At 36.2% G+C, this 22,635-nt stretch overlaps 1 protein-coding gene across 1 annotated transcript in view; it reads left to right on the top strand.

Moving 5' to 3' along the window:
* LOC129428110 (low-density lipoprotein receptor-related protein 1) overlaps window positions 1-22,635 on the top strand; it is a 216,796-nt gene that overhangs the window by 46,228 nt on the left and 147,933 nt on the right. Inside the window, exon 3 of the mRNA XM_073875764.1 lies at window positions 18,779-18,916. Within this exon, the coding sequence (XP_073731865.1) occupies window positions 18,779-18,916 (138 nt within the window). The remainder of the gene's footprint in view (window positions 1-18,778; window positions 18,917-22,635) is intronic.

Raw genomic sequence — 22,635 nt, 5'->3', positions numbered from 1 at the left:
TGGCCCCTTGAGTCAAGTGTACCGCATTTCCACTATTTTAAAAAAATTGCCTGCAAAAATAAAAACTTTGAACTGATGAACTGATATCAAACCTGGCACAATGCCAAGTGAGGAGTGACTGAACCTCTTTTCTAATAACAGCTAACACTGTATGTACTGTATGTTATATCATACTGAATTAGGATGTGTATAAATGTGCTGTGGATGTGTTTGGATACCTCTGTGCAGATGCCTGAGATCAGTCATGTGGCTGAATTTCTCAGTGTCTTTTGTGAAAATGGCCACTGTTAGCAGTGAAGTCTGTCACTGTGCCCACTGCAGCTGCTGTACTCATCCTCTGCGACACAATACAGCTTTATACCGCAGCTCATGAGCTTCAGGCAGAATAAGAACAGCGATATGCCTTAAAGGGCACCTGTAAAATCCACTTTTACAAGGTAAAGCTTTGGACATGTGAACAACAACCATACAATGAAAAAATACACCCACTCCTTTTGAATCCCCATTAAACCAGAGAAGTTTCATTAGACATGCTGTTTGGATTGTCTTCTTAATGTGATGTCACACTGATAAAGCTCTGCTCGTGGCCACTGACTGGTTAATTTTACCCAAAAGCTTTTCTGAATGAGTTTGTTAGCATGTTGTAGCACTAACCCAGCTAAATGTACTATTGTCCCAGACTGTATTCACAGGAATCAGATCTGTTTTTAACCGAAAACTGTAGCTCATTTGCATTTAAAGGTACAGACATGAAAACAGCGCTTTTTTGCTCCCACCCAAATAGGGGCATTTATAACAAATTATCTGTTGGGTATTCTGGGGGGACACATTCTAGGCACACCTGAGACTTATATTACATCTTGTTAAAAATAAAAAGGACTGATTATACTACTGCCATTCAATAACAGATGTAAAGATAGAAAAACAAGCAGTTTGATGTTTAGTGTGATGTAAACATTGCGTGCATTCGTACCGGACCGTTTCGGTGCAGGGCTTTCGGAACGGTGCACATATGCACCGAATGGCCGAATGCAATCTTTTGTGTTAATTTTCGTTTTTCCACACGAACATATTAAGTGGCAGAAGTCTCCACGTTCAGCGCAAGTCTTCTGTCAAACATATATCATAATTCGGCCCTGAGAAAGATTTTTATTTACTTAGTTGTATATTCGTTTGATTATTGATGTAAACGTTTACGGGGCCGCTTACGTGTCGCGTCTAAAAGCGCGTGTTAAACGTGTGTCAACGCGCTGTTTTGTTCTTTCAAAAGTGCGTGAGAAGTCGTACGTCTTTTGTTGCTACGTAATCATGAGTCGCGCTTTCTGTGACAGAGAGAATAAGGAATGCGTGATCAGATTTTTCACCTGCACCTCACGTCAATCATATCATTGTTACCTGTTATAAAATAATGTAAAAAAGTATGTTATTTAGTGGAGAAGTTTGTAGCAGTATTTTATTTATTATTCTTTTTTATTTTATATGTAATTTATTTATTATATTTTAATAAAAAGTGTTTAAAAATGTAAACAAATTGTTAAAAAAAGTTTATAGTAATAAACAACCTGCAGTTTAATGTTTGCATTTTCCCCCTTACTGTACCGAAAATAAACCGAACCGTGGCTTCAAAACTGAGGTACACACCTAACTGTAATTTTTGCGTACCGTTACACCCCTATTGTATTTTAATGAAGAGAAAAAGGGCTTAACCATGTTACACATTGTGTAGTAGTGGAAAAAAAAACCCAGAATTAATGGAGCATTTTTTAGTTTTGTGGAACTACTTTATATTGCTTTTGTTGTCCATTTAAAAATAACAATTACAATGTCATTAAGACCAGAATAAATATTGTCTGTTTTTGTTTAGTCAGAAGGAATCTGTTAGTATATTTAGTAGCTTTGTTTGGCATGTCTTGTAAAGTCTTGATGTATTTAATTCAAGATGAAGGAGGGAGCAAGCAAACAGTTTTGGACACACAGCATGTAAACTTGAGTTTACTTTCATTCACTGATTTCACCTTAATTTCATTTTTTAATTTCTTTGAGATTATCTATTAACTCATTTAATAATAAAAATATCAAGATTATTTTTTCACAGAATGTTCTTTACATTTTGTAAGATGATTTTATTAATGTAGACTGTGTCACTTTTAAAAGGATAAAATGAATTGTGAATCCTGATTTTAAACCAATCAGATATGTGCAGTGTGAACAAAGCCTTAGATAGCTCTTAAACTTCAGTATAGCTAATAACCCAATCCTCTATAACTGAGCTGCTAACTGATGGATGGCTTTAACATTAGTGTGTGAAAGTCATTTTGATCTGCTTCCCATTGAGAAGGTTGAAGGTCTGAGCTCTGATCACACAGTGGAGGTCTCGCCTGCGGTGCTAAGATGAGTAAAGTCTGTTGTTTAAAGGTGTCATGAACTGCATCTTTTTACATTTCATAATGTTCACTGAGGTCCACGTATAATCTTGGCTAAATTTGATATAAAAACAAAGGCCACTTTCTGTCCTAGTTCTGACGTGATAGACTTTAAATGTTGCATATTAAAACACTACTGTGATGTACTATGAAAACAAAATAAAATCATATTAGTTAATACTATATACAGTATAAAAATATTATACTCTAAATACTTAGTAAATTTTGAACATCTCTATTGTTTTGAAAAATCATGTTTTTGTGTCTTACCTACTACCATGTGTGAGTGAATTAGTGGGTGGGGCTAAAGAGGCAACGAGGTCATTGTGCAGTTTTTATTTGCGGTTTATTTGCTACTTATTGTGGTTATCATTCACATAGCCACAAATGATGAACAGAAAGGTGTGTTACTGGTCACAGTTTTATTTTATTTATTAAGAGTTTTGTTCCAAAACGAGATACACTCCATAAAAAAAAATCAGGTCAGTATTAAAAAGTAAATTCTTAATTTTACACAAAATCCAATGTCCGCCATATTATTCTGTCATCTTTTCTCCCTTTTCTCCCAAAATGCGATAAACGCCACTCCTCCTTTTCTACAGAATGCAATTAATCCCCTCAACAAATCACAGCGCACCATTACACACATTGTAAACAATGAATAGACGGAATCCTCATCTACTTTGTACTTCGTGATCAACAAACAAACAAACAAAAACAAAATAATACTTTTGTTGGTCTGTGACAGGGGAAGAAACGTAAGCCATCAAACTCTAATAATTTATGCGAGAGGCACTCGGGAGACGGAAAAATGTTGGCTGTTGTTTGTTCTCCTGGCAGCTTCAAGCTTCTGTCATGCTAACACATTGACCCCAGGGGATCTCATGAAAAACTTTACATTATTTTACTCAAAGCCAATGAAAACAGGACAAAAACATTTTACAGCTGATCGCTGTCAAAAAAGTTCAGCTGCGACGTCCCAAAGATAACAGCAGCAATGATAGTGTTCTTATGACAAATTAAGTGTTTTGATTAATGCCATTAATGTTTAAACAGGGCATACCACTAGTCAACTTAATGAATATAACATGGCAAAGATGAATGCATATTTATACATTGATATTTTGCTGAAAAAATTATCCGTTTTTATAATAAATCTTTGAAAATCAAATTATGAATTTTTAATGTTATTATAACTTAAAGATGCTATGTGGAAGTTTGTAACAGAAAAAAGTGGTTTTCATCTTGTCACTTTCTTGGTATAGATAAAACATTTTACAGAAATTAGTCAAAATGGATTTATTGCGTTTTGGAACTCTTCATATATAGGTTATAGGTTATATATTAAAAAACATGCACTTAAAAAAACATGCATACATCTTGTATCCAGTATTTAGCCTTTTAATTACTGAAAACATATTTTTTAATATGTTTTTAAATATTTTAAAAACAATTGCTGTTTAACATTGTAAGAGAGAAATGTTAGTAGTTCAACTATAAACAAAAAGTGTAAATAATCAACACATGTATTTTTGTACTAAATGTATTGCAAAGCTTTTAAACATCTTTTGTTTTTAACTTTTTAACTTTCATAAATTGTTACACTTTAAGCATTCACAACATATGATGTTTTATTAACAAAGTTCGGAAGGAGCAGGTTCAAATAATCAACCTAATTACCTTGTAACTATGACCAGCTGTCGACAATCAGCAATCAGGTGTTCACCTGATCGGCATCAACAGAAACCTATATAGACTGAAAATCAACTCACCCTCATTCCTTGATAGTTTCAGCATCCCTCCACCTCCTTTTCTCCTCACGATTGCCTAGTCACCTTACTAACCAGAACAGGGGTATTATTCTGTGTTTGGGCCTAAGGCCGAGCCCGGAACCCTCTCCCTGCCAGGAGGGCTCAGGCCATTAACGATCTCGGAGCCCTCTCCTCGGACAGCACGCCAAATATGCATATTAATAACCCTGTTCAGAATGATTTGTAATGAATAAAATTGCACTTTCTTCTTTTTTTTAATTTTAAAGATATATCCGCTAAACCGCCTTTCCATTGTACACTACATTCAGACATGACTGTCAGAGTTCCCCCCTATTGGCGGTCGTAATGAAATTTCAGTTTAATCGTAAATCTGTGTCAACATTGGAGAGAAGCTCATTCCAGCACAACAGCCTTTAATTTATGTATTATTTAAATATATTTATACTTAATAATTTACCTATCAGTAATCAGTTGTTTTAGTGGACTCAAGTGTTACTGATAAAGTTAAACAAAAAATTATTTATAATTTTCACCTTGATCGAAACACACTAAAATAAATCGCTTCCGGTCTGCGTTTATTTTTTTTAATGCATCCAAAACTCAAATTGGATCCGATAATTATGCACCCACAGACGGTTGGCACCCCACGCAACCCCTTTCCAACTCTCCTTCTGGTTTATCGGCAGTCTTTTGCATGTCCAGTAGAAAGGTAAAAGTAACCACACTGATTTTAATCAGACAAAGATGATCGGCTGGCCCTGAGGTAGGGTGTTTTTACACTTGAGTGTTTGTTTAAGAACCTGATGCATTTTTCTCCTTTGGTTTGATTTGTTTAGTCAAATGTGAACATGGCAATCACGCTTGAATCCAGACTAAAATAAAAGCTTTGAGACCGTCTGCAACACAGTTATCTAAATATAATTTAGCCCATTGAAACATTGTTGTTTGAAATTTTTACTAGCCTTTGTATTGTGGCCTATGTAGGCATTGTTTGCAGTGTTCGTCTGTTTGTTTGCATGTGTTTTATTAAGCAATTAAGGGGTGGTTTCCCAGACAGGGTTTTGTCCTAGTCCCAGACTAAAATGCATATTTGAGCTGCTTTAATTTAGAAACATATTAACATATATCAGTGCTTTTGTTTTGTCTCAAGGTGCACACCAGTATTGTTTTTTGTAAGGTATGTTTGTAAAAACTACTTATATCTAATATAACTAAGAGCTAGTCCTGAATTAATTTAAACCCTGTGTGGAAAATTGCCCCTTTATGTTAGCATACATGTAATCTTTATATTGGACGGAAATGACAGAGCTGTGCCCCCTGATGCCTAATCCTCCAATAGCATTTTTTGATTCTTAATATAAATTAAAGCAACACCAGAGAGATTTTTTTTACCTTAAATAACGCTTTCAAAACAGTTACAGTCGTTCATCCACTCGAAACAGGGTGAACGGCACTTTCACATTCGCTTTGCAGCCGTCTATCGGCCAAATCCGCACTAAAGAAGTTTACAACTGTCGGGTCGCGGTGCTGTAGTTCGAGTGAAAACTACAAAAACTTGCTTTACAGCAGAACTACAATCCAATCAGAGCCAGCTATGCCTCAGTATTTACAGTGGGTAATGGACAATTATGCTTCTAACCTGTAGGGGGAGCAAAGAGCAAAAACACTTTGGTGTTGCTTTAAGAATAAATTGTATCAACCCAGTACATGAAGACCTAAAAGAAATGCAACATTACAACAATTTGAATCCCTGTTTCAAAATAAAGCATAAAGTAGCAGGTCTGAAACACCCAGCAGTGTCTGTTGGTGTGGATGCAGTTAAATGGTAAAAATGGACTGCATTTATAAAGCACTTTTAACAGACTTATGGCCATCCAAAGCACTTTACAATTAGCATCATGTTCACGCACACATTCATACACCGACGGCGGTGTGAGCCATGCAAGGCGCCAGCCAGCTCGTCGGGAGCAGCTGGGGTTAGGTGTCTTGCTCAAGGACACTTCGACACTTGGTCCGGTGGAGCCGGGGCTTGAACCACCAACCTTCCGCTTTGTAGACAACCTACAGTACATGAACCACTAAGCCACTGCCGCCCCAGTTAGACAAAAGTTAGTATAGAGTGAGAAATATTGAGAATTGACCCAACAAAACAGTAAACCGCTGAAACTGTGAGTCAACAAACAAACAGATCTGTAATAAAACCCACGTGAACCCTTTCAAAGGTATATAGCCGAAGGAAAACGTACAAAATGCTTTTCTGCAAGACAAGTCAGTTTTATTTATTAATTGCCATAGGGCAAATTATACATATAGAAAATATACATATATTAAGTTCTATATAGTTTCTTGTTAACACAAATTTGTTTTTCTGAGTTTTAAATGTCTATAATAGGATTTATATATAGACAAGGTTATCTAAGGTTAAGAATTTGGGCTTCTTGCTGGGTGTCCCAGCTGCCCAAACACATCTTGGATTTTCAAAAATCTTCACTAGGGATCCAAAATAATGATCTATTCTCTAAGACACCCTGGTGGAGCCACAATCAAAACAAACTATCATACCGAGTTTGATCCAAGGGTGAGAGAAAAGAATAAAACACACAATTTCAGTCTGTTCCTCACACTAATCTGCTGTGTGACTTCAGAAGACTTTCATAAAGTTTTCCATTAGAAAACAGACTAACAATGACAAATAAGATGTTCCCAATGTTCAATATGATGTGACATCGCTGTTTACAGCAATCCTGTTTTATTGCCTGGCATATTGCAGTAAACAACAACAGCAAAGTTACAGCGAGATTAAAATTGGTATTTTACTGTAATGTTGAAATATGGTATTGTACTGTAGATTTTTACAGTATTGTACTGCTAAATGTACATCTAACAGTGTAGTGTCAGGACCAAGCTGTTGGCAAGGATTAAAAAAGTTGTTTTTATAACCATATATGCACTGAGAGGAAACGAGTTGTAGACCCAAGTGCAGATTTATTGACAAAACAACAGGAACAAGCGCATGGCATGGCATGGCATGGCATGGAAACCTCTAATACAGTACATGTACATATGAATAAAGCTTTACAAGGACAATGGGAAACAAGAGGGCTTATATACAGACAGTGAACCAATCAAAACATCACACATCAGGGAATGGCAAAAGAAGAGATAACCATGACAATAAACACTTTCAAAATAAAAGCAATGACTATAAGACACAGAACTTCAAAATAAAAGACATGAACAATGAACACAAAACACAACTGTGACAGGTTACTTTGTAGTCAATGAACAAATAAATACTGCACACACAAAATGATCTTGAATGGCCCATTACTTTATTGCCATTATATGCATGCATTATACAGTAGGCTAAGCATAAACAAATGCCTGACATAGGCAATTTGATTTGTGGAATTAATGGATTCAGGTCTCAGAAGCCAAAACGTTGTTTAAATATTCAAAAGATGTGATAAAAATAGCAAAAAGGTGATATAGGATGTGATATAAAAAGCGTCATTATAACTAATACCCAGACTAAATGATATAATCATAATAATCATATTTTACAAAAGCAACAAACACAGTCTCTGCTACAAATGAACACTTTTTTTTGTTGTCCTATAATTACAGTGCAAATGTTACAATTTACCCCATAGGTGGGGTTCATTGTAGCAGACAGATGGTTTGTTGTAACACATTGTATATATAACAGAGATAGATATGGTTTGAGCATCTCACCCCTATGACAAGAATGCAATGCACAGTTATATACAGTATATAGGTCATTACAGTACTGGCACTATAAATTAGCTCATTTGCATTTGTATAGAGAATAGATAGATTAATCCATCTTTCAGAAGTCTTTGTTCTTTTTTTACTATCAAACTGTCTGGCTACAGTATGGTCTTCATTTCAACCATCTGACAAAGATTTATTATATGGTTGACAAGTGCTCACTTTGGGTAAACCACACAATGCAGAATAGGAACTGAAATCTCAATTTGTTCATACAGAGAAACTTAACAAACACTTTCACTATGCTGATTTTGTATTTGTTTCCTTATTGTTTTCGAGTGTTCTTTGTTTAAAAGATCTTTTGAAAGTGTCTGTCAAAAAATGTTTTCCTAATACTATCAGTTATGTCTTTTATTCTGACTAAATGATTTCAGTAAAGCGAACTGTTTATTGTTTAATGCGCTGTAAAAATTGTTAGTAATTTTAACTGGAAAATTTTTAAAAATGCTATAGAACAAACAGTTATTAAGTACAAAGCTGATTTACATTAACAGACCAGTTAATTAAACACACGGTTAAGATTTGTGAAGTTTACAACATTTTGCCATGAAAAATACAGTTAAGAATTGTGAAATTTACAAAACGTTGCTGTAATGAAGAAAGTGGGATCGTATTCTTACAGTTTTTATCTGTAAAGTTGTTTACAGTACATGTTTCCTTTAACAGAGGCTTTCTGGCAAACACAGCTGCCATTTTTACCGTAAAAACTACAGATTTTTAAAGGCAGAAAATATCAGAGCTTTAGCATTCAGCACTGTTGATTTTATTTCATTGTTTTTAAAGACACTTCACTTCATGGTTTATTGATCTAATTATTGTCAACTGCAGCTAAGGAAGGTTAGACATGTTTCTTTGAATTGTATAAGGTGTTCATTTTAGAGATGTCCAGACAGATTTTAAACAGTTCAGTAATTTATGGTAATGACGACCGTGTTTACAGTAATTCTTTGCAGTGTGTACAGAATCCAACTGAACAAGTTGTTGATAGTGTATTTAAACATGCATCAGGAGGTACGAACTTGTGTGTTGATCAAGCCCATAATAAGCCGAAATAAATCTGAATGCTTTACCTAAGATCAAAACATCACAAACTGTACCTTTACATTTTAATAACTCCAAGAAAAAAACCTTGATTGGTTAACATGAGCCAAGCCCAAAAACAGTTAAGCCCCAAAAGGGTTAACCCCAAAAAATGCGCTGACATTGCAAGATGGCGCTTTGCGAAGCAACCTCACAAACATATACAACACACAACTGGTTTTAGAATTAATCATTAAATAACTTAATAATTAATAACTAAAGACTTTTTATTCCACTTTGTTTTACAAGGTGTTTAAAAGTGCCTCTCCTTTTGGATTTCCATTTGTTTGTTTGTATTTCCCTCCAAACTTATATCCCTTGTATATTTACAGTACTGTACTATCTAAAGAAATAGTTTTAATAATAACTTTCCACAATGATCTCTATGTTACTATGGATACACAATGTATTGATCGCTGAATAAAATCAAAATATTAATAATGTGCTCTCACAAATGTATTGTTTGACATTTATTAAACCAGTTATGTCATTTGGTTAACTTAAATGATGTAAGTGCTTTTTGGAACCATGTTGACTCGCATATACAGTAAGAAGATAACATGACAACATTTTAATCTGAAATGATTAGTTTGTGTGTATCCTTAAAAAAATAATGTCACATACATCTGGGGGGAACATGAGGATGAATAAATTATGCAAGAATTTTCATATTCTTTAATAGCCTTTACAAATTTCAGAAATCAAATTTTCTTCTGGATATGCTATGGAGCTTTAATTATTCAGTAATCGCACTTAATATACTTGAATGATGGTTCAAGTTCATGCACTCCATATTTGCTTTATAGTCTTCACATTACACAATGATACTTTTTGTCTCAAAATGTGGTCTTGTCACAGGGTGCTCTTTACTCATGCGATGGGTCTTACAGCCTGTCCACACAGAGACGTATTTAGCTGTATAGACGGTTTCATCGTGCGCTGAAGCGATACACGTCTGGATCTGAACTTTACTTTCGGTTTTGTTTTTTAATTGTCTGACTAGTTGCTAAACTGATCTCTTGAACAATTACCTCATTGAAAATAACAAATGTTTTGGTTTCCTAGGTAATCTATGTGGTGTTTTTCTGCTTATTATATAAATAAACTTGGTTTAAAGAACTTTGTTGTTATTTATTCTTTGTTACTGAAAGTTACGTGCGGACCACAACAGCCGCTAGTTTATGTTGTTACTGCTGAAACGTCTATACATACAAATCTTTTTTCGATTCTGTGTTTCGTCCAGACGGATCCAGCGCTTGGGAGCCTAAATCCACAATTTTTTTAAACTGGGTCCCATAGTGGATAAATCTGAAAACGACACCCTTTGTGTTTTTGTGTGTGCAGCCAATCCATATATTTGAGCTCTTTTCTCACACAGAGTACGGAAAATACACGGAAAGATTTGCTTACCATCCACTATTTCTCTTTGGAGAATTTAACCATGTGTGCATTTATTTTCTGATCTGATCATGAAGTTGCGCATGACGCTTGCTGTTCTGGTGATCAGTCTTAGTTTCAGCACACGTAGTGAGAAGCTCCCTGATCTCTGCATTATTCCAGATTGTGCACATCGTCCTCACTATGACACGACCCTTAAGGCATTGTTTCTGCCATGTGTTCACACGTTACATATTTCTTGGGACGACTCTGTGCTTATGGAGGGTAAAGAAAGATCGGATGTGGGAAGTCTGGCTTCATGTGAATGTAGCCTTATTCTATAGTTTTATAAGTGTCTTATTTAGCCAGTGATTCCCTTGTGGCTCAAATCTCCAGCTCTAGTCCCTTTGCAATGAAGCGTTTTTCACAAGCTCTTTGGTGATTCCCTCTTGGCTAATCCCATATGAGACTTTGAGGCTGATTAATTCTTCTCCATAGGACTATCACCGTATCCTCCATGCCGTTAGCCCCGTTTAGACCACCAGTTACTAGTAGTGGCAGAGCAACACAATCTCATTCATGTCAATGGAAGCTTGGCGACCGCTGGCGACAGGAAGAGAAAAGCTGAGATAAGTTTAACTTTATGCAAATGATGAGCGACTTTGGGGAGTGACTGCCAATGAGAGTGAAGCAGTGGAGCTCACGTAATCTGTCTCTATCCGACAGTTACTGCAGTTGCCGGTAATCGTTTTTTCACGACAACCAGAATTAAAGCATCCAAATGACTTCTTAAACTCTTTTCTCGTCTTTGACAAGTTATCTCGTCAATTAAGAGAAAACATTTGATATTTTTGATATTCGTTCTGAACCTGGGGCCGGTTGCACCAGCTGTGCGTAAGTTACAACGTAGCTTAGTTACGACGTAAATGGGCACTAAGTTACAACTTACGCACTACTAAATGTTTTTGCGTTGCACCATTAAACTTAGTTTAAACGTAACAATACGTTGTAACTAAATATTTACGGATAATATTCATTTCATGAATAATAATTGGAATAAGATGTCAGCCAGATTATATTACATTGATGAGCTCGTAATTAATTATTAAGAGCCGCAAGTTCGTCAATGAGTTTTCAAGAACTGTTTAATTTTCTGTATATCCATCAATTAAAATAAGATTTAAAATTTCCTCCTGTTTATTTTCTCCTCCATGTGTGGGATAGATATTTTCAATTAAAAGTGTAATGTTTTAAGTTCGATAACGTTTGCTTTAACGTCTTTTTTAACTTTCAGAGTCAAGAATGAGTTTGAAATTACGTACTGTTCAGACTATTTCCTGTTTACCCATTATAAGGCTTGTGATTGGGTTAAGAAAAATAGACGTCATTCTATGCGACAACACATTACTTTACTGAGAGCTTACGACCTACTAGCTACGTTCTGCCTAAAGAACAAATGGTGCAACCGAATAAAGGAAAGAGTTAGTTTTAAATTAATTATTTTTAAAGAAAAATACCCATATTTGAGAGTTTATAAGCAGAGAAAAAATATAGATAGGATAAACTTTTTTTCCCATTTTGAGAAGCAGAGGGTCTGTTCTTTCATTTGATATATATGTATGTTTATATATTTTTAGAATAATTTTACATTTTGTGAATGCATTTTGTGAAACTTTTGTGAAAATTAAAAAAAAAATGCCTGCGGGCAACTTTTCAAAAAAAAAAAGGCTGGCGGTGAACGAGTTAAAAAAACGGGTGACGCACAGTGAGAAAGTCGCTGGTGGTCTAAACAGGGTTTTAGGCTACATGTCAGTTTCATTTATACTTTTGCATTGCTGTTCGCATCGACAATTATGCATGCAGATCGCTAGTAGTAAGTGTCCACACAGTATCAAGGTAAAAGCAGAAACAGCTTATGTACTTTATTGGAGGTAAATAGACAGCGACTTTTGTGGCAGTTTGAGTTGTGAAATATCACTCCTCTACTTGGTCCATCTTGCGTATGAGGAAACGCGATGTTTTTTATCAAGGAACAGAGGTTGCAGTCGTATTCAAGACGTTTGTTTTGAAAAAATCATTACAGTAGCATAATTTATTTGTAGATGACTTGCTTTTTGATCTTTTGTTACTTAATGCAATAGCACTTAAAATATTACAGTGGCTTGATGTACATTTTTGGCCAGCATATGTAACTTTTAATGTATTAAGAAAAATGACTTGGGTCTCAAGTAAGTGCATTTCCTTGATAATTTCCTTGCCATAGTAACACTTTAGAACAGGACATTATCAGGAAAGTTACTTTCTAAAACCATTTTTAAGGATGTCATATTGCCCTCTTAACTCGACTTAAAGGGTTCCTCTGTCTTTTATGTTCTTTTAATGCATATCTTTGGCTTTCACAGCTCACTAAAACCAGCACCCTCTATATCATCTAGACTTCTATTACTTCCACATTTGGACTCTCTTTGCATCATACTGTAACCCTCTTTGTCCTTTAAAAATGCAGCTCCAAATAGAATTGCAAAATCATGTAGATTTTTACATTTTGGTGCAATGTTAGGGTGTTCAGAAATGGGAGGGGTAACCCAATTTAGGCACCGCCGTCACATTCAGACGGGCCTAAAATCACTGAGAAGCTTTGGTAATAGTTACTTTACCCAACTTCTCCATGTAAAACTAATCCTACGTGAATAGTGCTTTACAGACACACTCCTTCAATGAAGTGTGTTTGTTCTGCTGTATGAATGATCTCAGTTTTCAGAGGTCATTTATTGTTTCAAGTTTTGTTTGGTCACTTTTCTACAAAAACATTTTTGCTTGTCTTGGTGTGCACTCAAGACCCAATGTCCTGAGACAGATGATGTCTGGACAGCACTAATACAGCTCATCCTGTGACTCAAAGACAAACACATGACCACACGCTTAGACACAGTCATAATAAAGCCTAAAACTTGCGTTATTACATCAAAATGTAGTAAATCGTGAAAAATATTATCATAGGAAGAAATGTGTTACATTGACTAAAATAAGTTTAGCTTTGGTTAGGTTATTTTTGACTCTTCTAAACTTATAAACCATAGTAAAATGTTTGTCCCACAGTGAAAGAATACAAAAAGAGAGTTTTCAGGGTTAGTATGATACAAAACGCTGCCATAATGTAAAACACAGTGTTTCCCACACCTTGCCTTTATTTGGGCAGGCTGCCCAGATGTATTAACCACCGCCCAAGTATATCAAATTTGGTCTTTTTTTGTTCTTTTGTGATAATGACATTTTTTGATAATGATATTTTGCGTGCTAGCACGTCGTGTCTGTCCCGATGAGTTCAGTGTGTTTCTCTCTGTTTAGGGTGCGATGCGAAGCGGTCTCTGTGTCACACTGTATTCTTACATGTTTCTGAACTTGAGCCAAGTTGTATGCATTATAGGTCTTCACGGAGGACACGGGACCCGTATGAATTTTAGCCTATATTTTAAATGGTCAGTAGGGTTCGGGTCGGTCCCAGTTTAATTAAGGGCTCGTTATAGTTGTGCGTAGGTCCTACAAGCGTAGCCGCGATGGCGTAGGTTCCGCGTCGATTTTCATTTATACTTTCGCGTCGTCCTCTGTGTCGACATGCAAACACACGCGCAGACTGCCGGTAGGCAGTATCCACGCATGTATCCACAGTAGCAGCGGGACCGTCAACGTAGAAGAAGCTTGACAAGTTAACCCACAAACGAAGAAGAAACAGCAACTTGTTCCGAGCAATGATGGAAGTAAATAAACAGCGACTTTTGTTGCATTCTGAGTTAAATCACTCCTCAACTTGGCTCATCTTTGTCGCAAACGGAAATACGCAATTTTTTTACCTAACGGGAGGGGTTCTGATGGACCAATCACATCCCTTGCGGTCCGCGTAGAACTGATGCGCTGTTAAAAATTTTGCGAGGTGCACGTCAGGCTACGGATAGGCTACGCCATAGCTATGGCATAGAACCTACACGCAACTATAAATCTGGCTTTTACATCAGGTCTGATTAACGTTGTGTGTAAAACCCGAGTCGATCGGAGAACTGTCGTGATCAAAGTCAGTCACGACCACGCACGGCACTTTCTTTCTCCTATTTTTTGTAATATTAATGAACCGTCTTTTTTATATCTAAAAAGTTTGTTTAGAGAGCACAGAGATGGTGGCAAAAAAAAGCAATGCTAATGTCAAGCCCATTGCACTGAACGAGCAAAGTTCAAGCTGACTCAAGATATAAAAAAGCACAAAGCGTCACAGTGACAGCAAATAGACTTTTGAATCTAAAAAAATGAGTGGATTAATCTGCAAGAGAGAAATAGAAAGAGAGACACTTTTACTGCTTCTGCTCTATCTAATTGAAAGTGAAGAAACCATTATTACATATATAGGTGGTTTCAGCAATAACAACATAAACAAGTGGCTTTCATGGTCAACACGTAACTTCCGGTAAACTCCGCTAAGAATAAATAACAACAAAGTCCTTTTTAAGGTAGTTTATTTATATAACAAGCAAAATAAACAACACATAGATTACATAGGAAACCAAAACATTTGTTATTTTCGACGAGGTATTTGTTCAGTTTAGAAACTAGTCAGACCATTAAAAAAACTGAAACCGGAAGTAAAGTTCTGACCAGACGATTAACCTCTACAGCGCATGTGTGTCCGATGAAACTGTCTATAATGTCACAGTTATAATCTCTAGACCTATTTATCTCTAGACTAGACCTCACTGTCTATCATTAAAATACTATACATATTATTGAATTTAATAGAGTTTGATAAAAGGGGTCATCTTTAAGTGTTGCTTAAAGGCGCTCTAAGCAAATCTGTGTGATGTCACTTTTTGTTGATGTTTGAACTGTTTTCAAACAAACGGAGAGCAGCTAACTCCTCCCCCTCTCCCTCTCTTCCATTCTTTCATGAACGCACGTAACCCCCACCCCCACCCCCAAATCCTTCTTGTCGTTTATTGGCTGGAACACTTTGTTTTGTTTCGTGGTGTTAGGTTTGGCCACTGTGTGTTTATTGCGGTTTGTGGAGCCTGGGCTGTCTACAGAGATCGCGTTTTTTTACAGTTTGATCAGCGGACAGGCAGCAAGCAGATAGTGAGGAGATGTTTGCTGTATGTAACAAAATATTTTTATGGTCTAAAACGCCTTTAATTTATCAGCGCAAAAACAGTAAAGTCTTTATGTGGTGCTTTGACAAACACTTTCAGCTTTGTTCATGGCAAAAAAGAGTTTGTGGTGGTTGGATTTATAAAATATAATGTGAAATTAATATAAATGTTCAATAAATCAAAGTATTGTGTTGTGTAAAGCAATACTAGTTGTTTGTTACACGTATTATATAGTAGACAGTTCTTTGTCGGTGGGTAGTGATTGCCTTTTCACCGGCTACCACCATAAGTGCATTTCAGATGTGTGGGAAACACTGGCAAACATCACTGCACTGTCATTTCTGTACATTGTTAGGACAAAAGTACTAAAAGTAAGAAAAGCACTGGTGTTTTCTGACTGACTGTCATGTTATTACAAATCTTTTATTTTTTGTTTCTTCTATCAAATACAAACAGATGTTTAGTTGAATATTAGGGGAGAGTGGGGTGAGTTGTGCCAGTTTTTATTCAAAGTGACTTTAAAGTGAGGCCATGAAAGTAATGCCTTCAACTTAAGGATGTACATATATTTCAGGATGTTGTGCATCCCTGAGAACAATAACTTTGGATCTGAAATAAATAGTTTCAGAAATATAGCTTTTGGGAACAAAGTGGTCTTGTGGCACAACTTGCCCCTGGTGCGGGGTAAGTTGTGCCTTTAGGGAAAATAAGTTGGAGTAAATTGTGCCGGTGATTTCTGAAGTAAAACAGAATATTTTAATGTTATGAACTGTATATTAAAGCAAGACAAATTCAATACACAATTACTCATTTAAGGTTGATTTAGATATTGTCACTCTATTAAACTGTTGGAATAAGTCATATTTTGTAGTTTTTGGAAAAACACAACTTAAATACACAATATGTATATCACCCCAGTTGTATATCTCTTTTAAACCTAATGAGTGTACAAAATTGTCTATTCTTTTAAATTGTTTAAAGCTTGGATGACAAATAATTATCTTCAGTTAAATCCAGAAAAAACTGAAGTTTTAATCTCTGCTCCTGATGATATCCTCCCGAAAGTGATGACACATCCTGGTCCATTAGCACACTCTGTTAAGTCTTCAATTCGTAATCTTGGTGTTCATGTGGGGAAAGCTTTTAGTCTTGACAAACATGTTAGTCATTTAGTTAGAAATTGCTTTTATCAACTGAGAAACATTTCTAAACTGAGGCCAGTGGTAACTACTGTGGAGTTGGAATTAATTATTCATGCTTTTATTTCCTCTCGTATTGACTATTGCAACTCTCTTTTTACTTCTTTAAACAATTCCTCTTTGAAACAGCTACAAGGGGTACAAAATGCGGCTGCCAGACTCTTAACAAAGTCCCCGAAAAGGTCTTCAGCAACTCAAATTTTAATGACGTTACATTGGCTCCCTGTGAAGTTCAGAATTCAATATAAAATCTTGGCATTAGTATTTAGGGCTTTACATGGGCAAGCTCCTGCACATATAAAGGACATGTTGCAACCTCATATTCCCAGCAGGAATCTGAGATCCAGCAATTCCGCCCGGCTAGTGGTTCCACGTACGAGACTTAAGACTAAAGGTGACTGTGCATTTGAAGTTGCGGCTCCTAAGCTATGGAACACTCTTCTGCTGGACTTAAGATCAATAAATTCAGTGGTCAATTTTAAAAGGCAGTTAAAATATATCTATTTAAATTGGCATTTGTGTAATCGCTTGAGTTTTACCTTTTTTTTTTGTTTGTTTGTTTTAGTGTAATGGTACTGTGTATTTTCTGTATTTATGCTGTAAAGCACTTTGTGACACTGCTCTTGAAAGGTGCTATAGAAATAAAATTACTTACTTACTTATAAGTCTGAACAATTAGTGATCCAGCAGTTAAAGGATTATTCCATTTTCTTAAAAGAAAAATCCAGATAATTTACTCACAACCACATGTCATTCAAAATGTTGATGTCCCTCCTTCCTCAGTCCAGAAGAAATTATGTCTTTTTCGGAAAACATTGCAGGATTTTTCTAACCCCAATGGACTTTAATGGACACCAACACCCAACACCCAACTCAACACGCAACAGTCCCCCTCAACGGAGTTTCAAAGGACCACAAACAATCCCAAACGAGGCACAAGGGTCCCACCCAGCGAAACGACTGTCATTTTTGACAAGAAAAATTAAAAATATGCTCTTTTAAACCACAACTTTTCGTCTAGGTCCGGTCTAGCGCGACCTAACGTAAATGCGTAGTGACGTAGGGAGGTCACGTGTTACATATATAAAACGCACATTTGCGGACCATTGTAAACAATAAACTGACACAAAGACATTAATTAGTATCCGTTGACATACAACAACGTAGGAACGGTCCTCTTTCAACACACTTGTAAACACTGGGGCGGAGTTTCGCGTTCGTCTTCTGTGACCTCTTGACGTCATGACGTATTGCGTGGGGTCATCTGGCGCGTAACGACCGGATCTAGACGAGAAGTTGTGCTTTAAAAGTGTATATTTGTTATTTTTCTTGTCAAAAATGACAATCGTTTTGCTAGATAAGACACTTATGCCTCGTTTGGGATTGTTTATAGTCCTTTGATACTCTGTTGAAAAAAACTGTTACGTGTTAAGTGTTAATTGTTGGTGTCTATTAAAGTCGATTTAAATGAGAAAAATCCTGCAATGTTTTCCTCAAAAAACATAATTTATTCTCAACTGAACAAAGAAAGACATCAACATTTTGGATGACATGGTGGTGAGTAAATTATCTGGATTTTTCTTTTTAGAAAATGGAATATTCCTTTAAGAGCTAACATTATGCTAACTGTATAGACTCATTGTGTAGCCTGCTAAAGCACTAAAACGTGTGAAATATTTTCAAACCTATCGATAATTGTTTAGACACTACAATCAAAAAACCTTAATCATAGAAATTTTACTTTGAAAGGGAAAAAAAACAGTTTTTGGAGCTAAAATGTGCTTACCTCTCATGCCATGTATCTCTCTTTTTTGAGGATAAGTAAAATTGATGGCTTTTCAAAATTATGTGGTCACATGACCAATTTCTTCTATGGTTTCCAGAAACAAGGGGTGGAACTACTTCCCCCCTGGCACAAATCACCCCACTTTCCCCTAAATGTTTTATAAATGAGTTGAGTATTGTTGTCTTTAGGTTGATGTCATCTTGTTTGTCTCTTTCAGGTTCCCATAACCGTGTGTCGCGGTGTCCTCCTAATGAACATCAGTGTTTGGGCTCAGAGATGTGTGTTCACATGAGTAAGCTTTGTAATGGTGTTCCAGACTGCAGTGATGGAGGAGATGAAGGCCCTCACTGTCGAGGTATTCATTCATTATTATTGTTCAGCTGTATTATTCAGTATAGTGATTTCAGTGGCCTAACCCTCGGACAAAATTGTTGACATCATTAGACTTATAGTTTGATTTTAATCTACCATTACAGTTGTCTTGTATTACGTCATTGAAAAGTTGCCCGCCAGCATTTTTCGTGATTTTCACAAAATGCCTTCTAGGAAAATGTTCTTCTTTAAATATATAAAGATACAAATAGATCAAATGAAAGAACAGACCCTCTGCTTTCAAACAAATTAAAAGAAATTGTCACTTTATTGCAGGACAGGACATTTAAAACTAAAAAAAAAATGTATGTTGCGGTTTTTATTATTATCCTATCTCTATATTAATATGATCATGCTGGTTTCTATGGTTCATTCGCGTATGTTATTGCCAGTACGGGGCGATGTAATTTAATGGCTGTTTCCAAGCACTTTTAGGCTAAAATAAAGCCTCTTTTCATTTACATTACAAACGCCTAGTATGTCTATATTAATGGTCACAGGTGCGAGGCGGGTTGTAAAAATAGATACAGTGGTGTGTGGCGGGTTGGGGCGGGCTAACCATTTCATAAAAGCGGGACCTGCGGGTTGGAAAAAATCATTAGTGACTATGTCTGTGTTATGTGCAGGAACAGACATACATACATGTCACTCAGTTAAATAGAAAATTGAAAGTATGACGTTTTGTCAGTTATGGTAACCCATACTCAAAATGTGACCTCTGAATTCAATGTGAGCAGTGAACACATACACTGCAAGTCCTGAACACACAAAAACATCTGGTTACAAGCCCGACTCTTTATCCACTAGGCTAGGAACGCCCCCTGAACTAAACGTTAGCTCAGCAGAATTTTCATCTAAAACTTTGTTTATTTGACTGAAATGATTTGGAATCTGTGAAAACACATTTGTCATACTGCTGAAGTTATTAACACAAACAAAGTTTAGTTGTTTTAGTAGTTGTGTGGATGGGAAAACATTTTCAACTTTTCTTAGTCTTCATGTTTGAGTGTGTTTAGATTTCTTGTGTCTTGTCTAATGGTCAAGATTTGGCTTTTTAAAGTCCAGTTATCCTTGATTCACCTTGTATCTGTTTTAGATTAACACACACACACAGGTAGACAGGAAACTCTGTGGTGGTCGACCTCCAATGAGGTGACAAAACCCATCTGGACATGTACACACAGAGCACATTTACACCTGGCATTAAGATGTGTTTTGGTCGATCGGTTCACAAGTGGCTGAGAGAGACACATTCACACCTGCTGTCCTGATTACTGAGGGGTTGGTCTGTCCCTCTGCTGTCGTTGAAACACGAGGGGAGAAATATTAGGTCGCGCACTAATATTGTGAGTGCAGCTGCTTGTGTTGTTTGTAAAAATGCTGCACAATGATTTGTACATGAATATGTAAGAGCTTTCTCTAATATGATGAAATAAACTTGCGCAAAATGCACAAGCTCAAAACGTTTCACACAGTCACAGTCACAGTCACCACAGTCGAGGTGGTGAAGGTAGACGAGGACACAAAAACACAACATATTACCCCACAGTGACCTAACTGTGCGTTCACACACCAGACACGAATGAAGTGAATAAATCGCACTATAACACTTTGAGTTAACTTGCTTCATTCATGCGTGAACTTTTAGCAATTCGCACGTGAAATTCAGATGCAAATACGCTCAATTTGCCAGCTTTAGCTAGCTTGTATATACACATATATCTCAAATTGAGTAAAAAGTGTTTTTTACAATTTACCAGATTGTCCGACCTCTTCACTCACTTTGTTTCAAGCAAGAACCCTCGTTGTTTGGTATTTCTGCCAATGCTCGCTACATCATAATCACGTCACTACAAGACGTGATTACTATTTGTTAACATGTTGCGAATATGTCAAAGTTTCAACTTGCGCAATACGTGCAAATCACGCATTATGCGTGTCAAATGCCCGCGTCATTTGCGCTGCTTCATTTGCGCCAATCGTGCCAGGGGATGTCTATCACGTCTTTGCATTGACTTAACATGTAAATCGCTTGGGCTTAACGCTTTTGGTGTGAATGCACCATAAGTGATAAACAATTCGGCATCAGAGAGAAACTGTCTTAGCTAATGGAATATTTTGGATAATTTACTACCAGAAAAGGGACATTTTTCCAAATAATGTTTTGAAGATTTTTGAAAGCATTCCTGGGGCTGTAAGGAATAATAACACTGGAGAGGCATCAAAAAAGTAATGCATACAACTCTCCAGAGAAGAATTTAACCAGCACAACACAAACTGAAAGCATGCCTTACAAAACACTAAACAATTTTTTTTTAAATCCTTGTAAATATATACTTTGTGCATACTCTACCAACATGTTATAAAACATAAACACATATAAGCATACCTAAATGTGTCCTTTTCTCAGCCTCGATTATATATCACCATAGGAGATTTAATGTCTAAGTCCTACTTTTTGCTCTTTAAAATGCACAACATATACGTCTAACACAACAGCAACAACAACAACAACAAGCTCCGGTAAATGCACTCAATATATCTGGTATCTAAGCACTATTTCATGAAGTTATTGCTCTGTCAATAGTAATATAATCATTTTTGCAAGGGGTTTATCACATCCAAAACAGCACTTCATATCTATATTATGAAACTGCATGTAATTATAAAACCAGGGACTCGTGCTTTTGTCCAGACATTTATAATAAAAACACCCACCTGTTCCACAAGCGTTATACATAGAAAAATATTGATATATACTTGCTTACATAGGATGTTATATAACAAAGTATGCACACAGTAGGGCTGCACGATAATGATAAAATATGCGATAGTTTTGTTGGTGGGTGCGATGGCGATATATCTTGCGATATGTCTTACTTAGAGAGATTATATTTTTATTTGCTTTTATTTTAGCATTTAGATATGTAATGAAAGAAAGAGGTAATGCATATTCTAAAGATGTAATTAAACTATGCTATACATGTGACAAAAAACTAGTAATGTGTGACCATAACGCAGTACTTTGATTTATTGAATATTTATATTAATTTCATAAATCCAACCACTCCAAACTCTCTTTCCTTTCTCTTTGACATGAACAAAGCTGAATGAACTTGTGAATATGACCCCCTTTAAAGGGATTTATTAACATTGTGAGAGGTGTAGAAAGACTAACTTTATACAATAAAATGTATAGTATATTAATGATAGACAATGCAGGTCTATGGATTATAAATAGGTCTAAAGATTATAAAGTTGATAGGTTTGTGTAGAAGCAGTAAAAGTGCCTCTGTTTCTATTCCTCTGTTGCAGATTAAAAGAGCTTAATCCGTCATTATTTTAGATTCAAAAGTATACTCTATATAAAGTATGTAGATTCAGCTTACATAATGACTGTTTGATAGTTTGAGCTGCTCGTTCAGTACAATGGGCTTGGCATTAACATTGGTTATTTGCTACCATCTTTGTAGCAAACGTTTTAGATATAAAAAGATGGTTAATTGATAATAATACTATAAACATGTGAGAAAGAAAGTGCAGCGCGGGCGACTTTATATAAACAAGAGTCAGTTTTCATCGCCATAGAAACCGGAGGCACGCTTGACACTGCACGTGCGCTATAGCACGTTAGCGCTGACTGACTCTTCACGGCGTCTCTGATCGACTTGGGTTTAAACAGACCCGGTACCTGAAGTAATT

This window comes from Misgurnus anguillicaudatus, chromosome 14 (assembly GCF_027580225.2).
Source record: "Misgurnus anguillicaudatus chromosome 14, ASM2758022v2, whole genome shotgun sequence".
Classification (NCBI taxonomy): domain Eukaryota; kingdom Metazoa; phylum Chordata; class Actinopteri; order Cypriniformes; family Cobitidae; genus Misgurnus; species Misgurnus anguillicaudatus.
Note: the sequence above shows the minus strand (reverse complement) of the source record. Positions and strands in the feature narration are given on the sequence as shown.